At 40.3% G+C, this 11,039-nt stretch overlaps 1 protein-coding gene across 4 annotated transcripts in view; it reads left to right on the top strand.

Moving 5' to 3' along the window:
• The window catches only part of TFCP2 (transcription factor CP2), a 55,568-nt gene extending 47,454 nt beyond the window's left edge, over nt 1-8,114 (top strand). For 3 of the 4 annotated variants that reach the window (XM_018562121.1, XM_018562123.1, XM_018562124.1), the window contains 3 exons: nt 1,419-1,561; nt 5,434-5,485; nt 6,547-7,877. In XM_018562121.1, coding sequence (XP_018417623.1) covers nt 1,419-1,561; nt 5,434-5,485; nt 6,547-6,584 — 233 coding nt within the window. In that variant the 3' untranslated portion in view covers nt 6,585-7,877. Of the gene's footprint in view, nt 1-1,418; nt 1,562-5,433; nt 5,486-6,546; nt 7,878-8,102 lie in introns of those variants that run through there. The other variant, XM_018562122.1, reaches the window with a different exon arrangement.
• Nucleotides 8,115-11,039: the final 2,925 nt, after the last annotated feature.

Consider the following 11,039-nt stretch of genomic DNA (forward strand, 5'->3'; position numbering starts at 1 on the left):
TCCCCCCCCCCCCAAAAAAATGTAAAGTTACACATAAAAAAGAATTTAAAAAACATTTTTAGTCCCCACCCATACATACACGCATGCGTCGGGGGCGCATACGTGCAAAAACGACGATTGCGCCCATTACGCCGCACATGTTACATATCGCCGCGAACGTCTGAGTGAGAGCAATAAGTCTAGGGCCATCAATCACTGATAACACTAAACTGATGAGCGGTAAAAGCTTTTAAAGTGTCGCCTATGGCCAATTTTGGGTATGGTAGTTTTCTGCGATTTCGCCGGTGCGCGCAATTTTAAAGCTTGACATGTTTGGTGTCTATTTACCCAACGTGACCCCGTCTTTTATATTTTACCAAAAAACTGGGTAATAATGAATGTTTCCTAACACAATGTAAAAAAAACTTTTTTTTTCTGTAATTTTTCCTAATTATAGTAAAAAATAAAAACCCCAGTGGTGATTAAATACCACCAAAATAAAGCTCAATCTGTCCCCAAAAAATGGTATAAAATTAATTTCAGTACAGCGCTGCATGACGGAATAAACTTCAGTCAAAGTACCGCAGCGCTGAATACTGAAAAATGGCCTGGCCAGGAAGGGGTTGTAAACACCTGGTCTGGAAGTGGTTAATATGCAAAGAGGGCCCCTTCACACCATCTAGCTGCATTTAAACACACAGGGCAAAGTCTTGTGCTGAATTTTTCCTTATTTGAAGTATATTTACGTACAGTTTCGCTCAAACGTTTGCATACCCTTGGAGAATTGGTAATATATGTACCGTTTTTAAAGAAAACACGAGTGAGCAGGCAAAGCACATTTTCTTTTATTTCGTACGGGATTTATATTCAACTGTTAACTGTCACAATTAGCATTGTGTTAGTATGGGAATGGACCAGAAGGCAGAGTTCCTGGTGAATGCCACTATTTTGTAATGGAGCACCTCGTTCTTTGGGGTAGTCTTAGCGATAAAGCCCAAGGTCACAGAAATAGGCATGCAGCAAGATAAACTTTGTACTCGCCAACTATATTTTGACAGTCTAACTGCAACTGGATATAATAAAGAACAGTTAGATCTAGTGCATTCTGTAACACATGGTCAGGCATGCCTCTCCCCTCTCTAAAACCTGTGTGAGGACACCTGTGTTGAGGGAGTGAATGTTACTGAGCTATGCCTGTTAGAAGCCCCCAGGAAAGCATTTTCATTCAGAGAAAAGTTTCAAAGCTTTTCCTAGCAAAAATCAGTCACAAATTATAACATGCAGGGCTAAGAGACTTTAAAGAAATTAAAGGTTTTGTGACTTTGGGCTTTAATGCAAAATGGTATGTGTTATGTGCACATGTTCTGTTCCCCTTTTTGTGGAAATTATTTTACTTTGCTCTTTACTAGCAGTAGTAAGGTCATTCCTTTTGCCTACAGTATATCACGCCATCTACCTGGAGGAGCTCACATCCCTGGAATTGACTGAGAAGATAGCCCAGCTGTTTAACATTTCTCCTCATCAGATTAACCAGATTTACAAACAGGGTCCCACAGGCATCCATGTTCTCATCAGTGATGAGGTAATACGGTTTAATGTTTCAGTTGTATGATCATGTTTACCCATTCTTTATTTTGAGAAAAATTCTTGTACTGTAAATTAGAGCTGCAACAATTATTAGATTAAGTCGATTAAAATTGACGATGGAAAACGCTGTCAGCGTTTTCCATCGTCGATTCGTCGGCTAAAATTTAAATTTCCCGCTCCATACACCAGTTACGATATGCACGCCGCGTACCCGCCCACCGCACAAGCCGGACACACGCCCACAGAGCACGCCGCCGCGACTTACAACGGTTCAAAAACAGGTAAGGGGGACCTGTTTTAATGTTTCCTGTTTACAAAAAAAAAAAGCGGTACACTGCAGAGCACAGGCAGCTATGGAGGAACAACAAATACCAGCAATAATATATGAAGCAGCCTGTATAATGTATTATTGCTGGGATTTGTTGTTCCTCTATAGCTGGTGGTATTCTCCATTGCGCTGTATAATGTATTATTGCTGGGATTTGTAGTTCCTCTATAACTGGTCAGTGGTAATCTGCATTGTGCAGTATAATCATTATACAGCGCAATGGAGAATACCACCAGCTATGGAGGACTACAAATCCCAGCAATAGTACATTATAGTATAATGTACTATTGCTGGCGTTTGCTGTATTCCTATATAGCTGCTGGTATTCTGCATTTCGCCGTATAATCATTCTGCAGCGCAATGTAGAATAACACCAGCTATAGAGGACTACAAATCTCAGCAATAATGCATTATATACAGCGCAATGCAGAATAACGCCAGCTACAGAGGACTACAAATCCCAGCAATAGTACATTATAGTATAATGTACTATTGCTGCATTCCTCTATAGCTGCTGGTATTCTGTACTGCGCCGCTGTATAATGTACTATATTGCACACTACACTCTTTTTTTACTTCCACCGCGCCAAGCTTGCTCCCGTGATGGACTACAATCTCAATAGGAACTAGTAGTCCATCACTGGAGCCTTTTTTTTTTTTTAAATCCGATTAATCGAACTTAATCGTCTAACTAATCGATTATGAAAATAATAGCTGCAGCCCTACTGTAAATAGGGCAACCAACTAATCGATTTATGATAGCTGTCAACAATTCTCATTATCGATAAGTTGGTTGGATCCCCTAGCTCTCTCCTCCACACTGGGAAGAGGGCACAGCAAGCAGTGGGCGGGTGCAATAGCCAGCCTGCTATTGGCTATTGCAATTTGAAATGGCCAATAGCAGGCTGGCTATTGCACCCACCCACTACCTGCTGTATTTACTTTCCGCTTCCCTCTGTGGAATCTTGCCACTGGCAGCTGTCATTCCCTGGCTGAAGCTATTCAAGCGCCATGTTCTTACAATACAATTATTATTTTTTTAATTTATAAGGTGGGAAAAAAGTAGTTTTTGGTTTCAGCCTGACAAATTATGCAGAGGGGGGTGTGTTGCAGTGCCATTCATTTCAAGGGCACACCAAACGCGGTTCTCACCCACAGTGTGATCGCCCGCACTGGAATGCACGGTACCGCAAGAGTTCCAGTGCAGTCCAATTTGCATAAAATTATGCATGCAGTTTTATTCTGAAGTAAACTTTGTAACACTGCATCTGTGTGATTTTAAATTAAGGCTGGTTTTTATTTAATTTTTTTATCCGATTAATCGAAGGAATCGGCCAACTAATCGATTTATGAAAATAATCATTAGTTGCAGCCCTAAATGTAAAATGCATCACTTGTTGAACTGCACAGTAAATAAAACAACAAAGTACATTTCTGGAAACTGTCGGTTAGTTTCAGACTTTTTCAAACTTGAGCTTTAATTTATAATTGTGAATTATGGGAGACAGTAGTTCTACATTGTGGTGACAGGAGTACAACACTAGTAGTATTGTTCAGTAAACAGTTTAAGAAATTAGATACAGTGGTGTCCACTATGAATGTGCCTTGGTGGATTTGGGCTAGTACAAGAAGAATTTGGATTGGTTACTTTGGGTGCTGCACTAAAAGTGTTTTGATTTGCTTCTTGTCCTCTTATTGACTAAGCCCACGTTGTAGAGCTGCGGCTAACGATTATTTTCAAAATCGATTAGTTGGCCGATTTCAAGTTCGATTAATCGGATAAAAAATAAATTTAAAAAAATGGCTCCAGTGATGGACTACTAGTTTGTACTGAGATTGCAGTCCATCACATGAGCAAGTTTGGAGCGGTGGAAGAAAAAAAAAAAGTGTGGTGTGCAATATAGTGAAATTAAAAGTGTAAAACTATACAGCAATGAATGCAGAATGGCATCGGCTATAGAGGACTCCAAAACCCAGCAATAGTACATTATACAGTGGTGCAATGCTGAATACCACTAGCTATAGAGGACTCCAAAACCCAGCAATAGTACATTATACAGCGCAATGGCGAATACTACCAGCTATAGAGGAATACAACAAATCCCAGCAATAGTACATTATAGCTGGCGGTATTCTGCATTGCGCTGTATAATGTACTATTGCTGGGTTTTGTAGTCCTCTATAGTTGGTGGTATTCGGCTTTGCACCACTGTATAATGTACTATTGCTGGGATTTGTTGTACTCCTCTACAGCTGGTGGTATTCCGCATTGCGCTGTATAATGTATTCCTTGATTTGTAGTCCTCTATACAGCGCAATGCAGAATACCACCAGCTATATAGGAGTACAAGTCCCAGCAATACATTCTACATACAGTGTACAATGTATTGCTGGGATTTGTATTAATCCCAGCAATACATTATAGAGCACCATGTGTGGGGAAAGTGCAGGCTTACCTGAGCAGTCTTCCAGCAACTTGTTTCTGAGATCGGGCCTGTCTATCTGCGGCTGTCATCCGCCCACACCTGCTCCTCCTTACTTCTCCCCGCGTCCCTGTGCCGATCGTGGATTTGGGCGGGCGGTGAGCGTGAGGAGGTGCGGAGCGTGGATGCGGGTCTGGCAGCGGAAAACGTGAGGTGGGGAGGAGGTGTGGCGCGCAGCGTGTGCGGAGCCGTGAACAGGGCCAACCATTCGGAAGCCGATTATTCGATGGTTGAAAAAGTTGACAACTTTTTCAATAATTGATTGTCGATTAGTTGTTGCAGCCCTACCACGTTGATCAGCCAGCAGATACATAAATAAGCCTTTTTATGGCTTTCTAGTTGTATGCGGCTGAAAGCTCACTGTTGTACTGACAACAAAGCGAAAACTTGAAAGAGATTTCTGTACATTGCAGAACCGGAAAATATTTGGAAATTTTGAGCAGGTTACTCTGAATGCTAAAGTTTCAATGCAGATTAAAGAACATCTTGTACTCCTGAATATGGAGGAAAACATATTTATACTGCATTCTTATCTCTGCTCATTTACTAGGAGACAAAAAACAAGCACAGATTTGTATATTCTCTCAGACTATAATATGCTTTTTGACCATGACCTGTGCAAGTAGTTGTCAGGCTATGGATGTGTACACTATCTTTATTTGAAGGTCATTTTATTGTATATTTTTGTTAAAGATATGTTTGTGTGTGGTTTGTGTCTTTGGTTAAGTTTTATATGACAGTGTACAAATACTCTGTTACATCATTTTCTATAAAACTGCTAATGCATTGCCTAGGTCACCCAGTGCTCAACGGTACCTTTTACAGGTCTGACAGAAGCGTATTTGAATAGTTTGTGTGACCCTTTTGTAATTGGCAGTCTGCTCGAATGCGTCCCTTTTATTCATTCTTTGTTTTTACTGATTTCTCCAGGTTTAAAAAGGAAAATTTAACAGAAAAAACCCCCTGAAAAACCTTACTCCATTAACTGATAACTTGGTTCTTTTCATTAGCTTAATTGGTTAAATGACAACTGAAGTTTTTTTTTCCTTTCAATAGATGATTCAGAACTTTCAGGACGAGTCGTGCTTTGTGTTGGATACAATGAAAGGTAGGAAAAATTACTTTTACTGTACATTTTCTCAATACATTGACAACAGAGGCCTGCAGTGGATCTACGTTTTCCCAGAAAACAGATGTAATAACCTCAAAAAGGCGAATTTATTATATTAACTTAGGAATAATTATAGTGACATTAGCTTAACGTGCAGAGAGTGCAGTCTCTGAGCAATGTCCTTTTTTAATAGGTCAGTCTTTCTGGCATGTATGAAATGATGCCTGTTGAATTCTATACCTATGGGGGGTTTTGTTTGTTGTAAAATGTTAATCCATTTATCCTTTTGGCAGGCAATGTTTGGTTTTCAGTAGGTAGTGTAACATTATTCTCCAGCTTTAGGGCTTGGCTACATGCATGTAAAAATATGTCTAGACACCTAAATGTGGAAGACAATCTGCAATTAATGATTAATCAGTACTGTCGCACCTTAGGCCTCATTCACACTGACTTGCACTGTGGCAGAAACCTGCACCCAAGAGTGTGTGTGTCCGCATGCAGCTGTCCAACTTAATGAAAGGACACTGCTGCATGCGGCTACAGGCATCAACGGGCGTGCATCTGTACCTGTACACATGTGCAAGTTCGGGGGGTCCTGTCATTGAGCTGAACAGGCAGCTGCACACGTCTTCATACACCACCGGGCTACCTCCACACTGCAAGGGTTAACTGCTTGTTTTTGTCTAGGGCCTAAAAAAAATGCTCTGACGGCTTTCGACTGGTCCCTGAAGCCTCTCTCCCTCTCCGCTGCACAGTGGTGTACGGTTCAATAAATTGTAATGTTCTATATGGGGGGGTTTTTTTGACGTGAGGACATCGCGGAACATTGCAGTGCTGCAGCATAGGAGAGAGGCTTCAGCGTTGGGAGTAGCAAGAAGTTGGCTCAGCGTTTCGGGTGGGTAACTTTTTTGTTTTAGCACCTAGTCAAAAACTAGCAGTTAACCCTTGCAGTGCAGGGGTAGTCCCACTACAAGGGTTATTACAAGTTTTTTGCCCAGAGTTCTTTAGTGTGGTACATTTTGAGGTTTTAACATATACAATCTTTTGTTTTCTTTCAGCCGAAACAAGTGACAGTTACCACATTATCTTAAAATGAGGTTCCACTGTAGATCCATCTTGTTCTCTCGTCACTGAAGACACAGATCCTGTCTCTCCGAGCTCTTCAATAGGCTCCCAAGGCTTGAACGTATTGGAGACAACTAAATCTTGCTGTGTGTTGCCACATCACCGGCAAACTATGCTACCCTCATTTTCTTCCATTAGGGGACAGTTCTGCTGACCTTGCTTGTGCAGACTTGACTCACGTTTGTTCTGTGAAATGTCCTAGAGCAGTGTTGAGAAGAAACCGTAACCATTGTTGTCATTGGCTTATTAATCAATGAATCAGATTTTTTCTGCACAAGGACGAGCAGCTTGTTACGTTGAAATGAAGTGAACTTTGAAGTACATCCCAGGCAGAGTAGTACATGACTTTGTCTTATACGTTCACTGGTCTCTTCTTTTTTTTATACTATAGCAAAGAAACATTTAAGCTGTTCTCCCTGGCTGCTGGAAGAAATAATTATGATATTCTTGAAACATATTGGTGTATGTTATTGGTCACCCCATCAAACTGTACTGTCTGAAAGATGGTAAGGGGGTTAGTATTTTTTTATGTAGCATGTGTCTTTTTGTATGATGCTTTTTGTAACACCAGCCATCTTTCCTAGCTGTCCCTATTCTCCTCAAGCCCTCAGATTTTTACTTGCCTTTATACATTTTTCTTTCATTTGCTTGCCACAGGAGTTACCAAACATTTTTACTTGACTGCTGGACAGGTAAAGGTCCTGTTACTGATTTTAAGACTTGTTTTCAGTGCTGTGTATCAGTGATCATGCTGTTTTGTATTGTAAACTTGAGGCTGGCTCTTTCTGTGTCTGTTCAGATGTAAAAGACAGCCGTCCTAGAGTAGAGAACAAGGAATGCCAAAAGGTTAAAGCCGGTCCACCCAATAGGCCAGGCAGTTTGCAGAATAAGACAGTATGGTTCAAGCTCTTGAATTAAAGGCCCCTGAGATTACTAGTATCAGTTTGCAGATATAAAACGTTTTACTTTTTAAGCGCACAGCACCCACTTGTCAAATTGTGCCAGACTAGTCCTTTGTCTTCACTTTGTTACTAATAAACTCAAGGCAAATTCAAACCCCGCTGTCTTCAACTTACTGTGTTGTACCATTGTAAGATACACGTTCCTATAAGCACCCCTTTGCATGCTATGGGACTTAATTGATGTCTGGACTTAGATCTCGTGTAACATGGCCTGCATGAATCAGCTGAACTAATTTAAAGTCTCATCAGTTGTTTAACTGTATCTTATTATGGCTCCCCCATCTAACTTGTGCAGTTTCTGACATCTTGCTCCCTGAATCTGTTTTTATTTTTTCATTCTATTTTACTTTGATTCAATTTTCTTTTTTAACATTGTTTTGCTCTGAATAGTTATTGCTGCATTTACTTTCCAAGAGATTTGCAAGATGTTGCTATTCTATACCTGTGGCATTCTAAAAGTCTTGTGGGCCAGCGAATACCTCCAATAATAAAAACACTGCTGCCATTTCGAGATTTTTGTGATCCAGCTCTGTTATGGAAGGTGTCAGCGCTCTAAACATTAAAAGGTTGTGAGAATGCTGGACGTGGGTGAAAGTACATTCAATGTTTTTGGTTTCATTTCAAGCCATTCCTTTAGATAATGGGTGACTTGTGGAGGTTTTGCCCATAGTTGCCATTTTAAAACAAACTTGTAGAGAAATATGTGGGCCTTCATTAGCTGACCTTCTCCTCCTAAACAAATGCTAGTTGCTTGAATGCCATGCAAATGTGTTGGTTTCAGTATCTGAGTTAATGGCCCAGAATGGCTCTAGACATGAGAACATAGACATAAGACAGCAGTCAACTAGCTTTTTCAGGAAGAGCAGCTGACGCTGCAGGGCTGTCTCTCTCAACAGATGCACTGGAAGAACAATTTAAGTATAAGTTAGAAAATAAGAGCCAGTTAGGCTGATTTACTAAAGGAGTTGCCAACTTTAACAAATTGTGTGAATATTCACTTTAATTATCCAATCATGTGAAAAGAAAATGCCTGATTACTTTTTGTACCGGCACAATTGGAGAATTGTAGTGAATATTCATGCAATTTATTATGTGAAGATTGTCAACTCCTTTAGCCCAGATATCAGATTGGTGGCAGTGAGCAACATATCCGCTTTTGCTTTCCAACCTGCCCCTTTTTTTTTTTTAACATGACTTACTGAACTAAAAAAAGGCAGAGAGCGAGCTGACATTGTGTAGCCTTAGTGGACAGTTTTATTGGTCAGATTTGCATATTTTAAAGCTGAATTCCAAGCATTTGGCTTAATACACCGATTAAATACATGTATGGCAAATGTTTCACCTGCCAAGAGATTTGTATTTCTGTCCGAGTTCTGAAATTTACACAGCTCTGCCACGCCACACAACCTTGTCTAGCAGAGGGGGGACCTGATCAATCCCTGCTGCAGTTTCACTTACAGGTCCCCACCTCCCCCATGTGATTGGACAGTGAAAGTAGATGCAGAATACCGATGCTCAACTCCCTTCACCTGTCAGCATGGTTCCTTAAACTGCAGCATACGTGATTGGCTGCTTGTGCTGTTTTTCCCTCCTTTGCTGTGCAAAGTGTTTCAAGGGAATGCCTAATTCAGGTACTTACACTTCTTGTATTAAAAAGATACATTTAAAGATCTCATTTTGTGCCTTTTATATGTGCCTGGAGTTCAGCTTTAACTTGCACCAGGGAAATGCCACATGGAATGTCTGTGAGTGACAGAAGTATCGCCTTCACTTTTCCCCTTCTGTTTGGTGCTCATGGAACCCGGTATTGACGCTTGACTGACTTAAGCAAACCTCAAGAAGAAATGGACTATATTTTGATGGAAAATTTTCTGTGGTCTCCTTATAGTGCATGCTTATACCAGGGTTCCAGGTGGAAGCAGTACCAAATTATTTCTCATATTTTATTAGAATTCACACAAATGATGGAAACTGTAGCAAAACAAATACTTTACAAAAATGAAAGCCTTAATATAACATTTTCTGAAATAAAAAGTAAATTTACCTACTTGTGTTTGGTAAGTGTTACTCTAAATGTCCGCTTCTATACAGGTTGTATGTGCTGTTTTGTTTAGCTGTGAGATTTGTTTTTCCTTCATAAGAAAATTAAAGTACCATTTATAGTGATGCCTTTTCATATAGATTGACATCATTGGGGAAAAAACAATATGTTGGGGATTATCTGACATTCTGTTAGCAGTCCATTTGGATTTCCAATGCTCAACATTTGACTCTCAAGCTTCTCATTCTGTTCATTGCCATTTGATGACTCCTACAGACCATTTACCTATGGAAATGTATGGCAAGTGTGACACAATATGGAGCTATGAAAAAGCAGGTCCTGCATGAGGACACTAGACTACTCCCACCACCCTTCCCAAATCCTTTCCTATGTGGGATATAGGTAAAGACCAAATGCAAATATGGCTTACTGTACAGTAGGCGGAAAGTGTAATTTAGCATGTAAACTTCTGTCGTCCTTTCCATACTTTAGGTTGATTTTTTCGAATTGGCATCTTCAGGGCTGAAGAAAATGTAGGATTGGAAAGAGGAAGGTAGAAATGTCAGGCTCCTCACTCCTTTATTCCAATTTTAAAATAATTATTGTTTTTTAAATTATGCAACACTCTGACGATTTCCTGTCTTGGTCCTTTCAATCAGTTTAAAATGATTTGAATGTGGCTGCTGTAAATAGGGTAGGCTTTGAAAGTTGTCAGTCATCTAAGATGCCAAAGCACAGCTGACCTTTGCACAGCCAACATTTTTATAGCCAATTGTTTGATGCATTAAGGCAGGGTACAGTATAGAGACAAATAGGGTTATAACAGATGTTGGACCTGATGCTTCATAGTTTCACTTATAGTTTAAGCACTAAAAAAAATGCATCATCTACTTCCACAACCCTCCTCCAGGATTTACCACTTACAGGCACTGAACATTGGAGGTTGTACCCCAAAATAAGGACCAGCATTGCCTATGGTCTCCCTGCAGCTAAACTTTTCCCATTACTGACTAATAGTGTTTTGTTCTGCATTGTGTATAGAGTTGTAATTCTTGGAAGAGGCAGAGCTTTGGTCTCTCGTGCATGCCTCCAGCATGGAGAACAGTGAGCATCACTGTAGTAACATCATATCTGAGACTAGCAGTCAGATGCAGTATTGCCCCAGGTCTCACACTGCAGATGTATAGCTATGAGGCTGTAGGCACACTCGCATACCAGGAAGTGCACTGCTGCATTTCAGATAAAAGGAACATTTTGCTGTCATGTTTACCCACTGGCTTTATTTATTTTAAATCCTAGACCCAGAACAAGTATGCAGTTTAGGAAAGTCAAAACTCTTTATATAAATACATGTTCTGGTCAGTGATTGTAAGAGGATCAGTTGAAACCTACTACTATGGAATAGGTATTATCAAGGACTTGC

This window comes from Nanorana parkeri, unplaced genomic scaffold, assembly GCF_000935625.1.
Source record: "Nanorana parkeri isolate BGI_ZX_2015 unplaced genomic scaffold, ASM93562v1 scaffold561, whole genome shotgun sequence".
NCBI lineage: Eukaryota > Metazoa > Chordata > Amphibia > Anura > Dicroglossidae > Nanorana > Nanorana parkeri.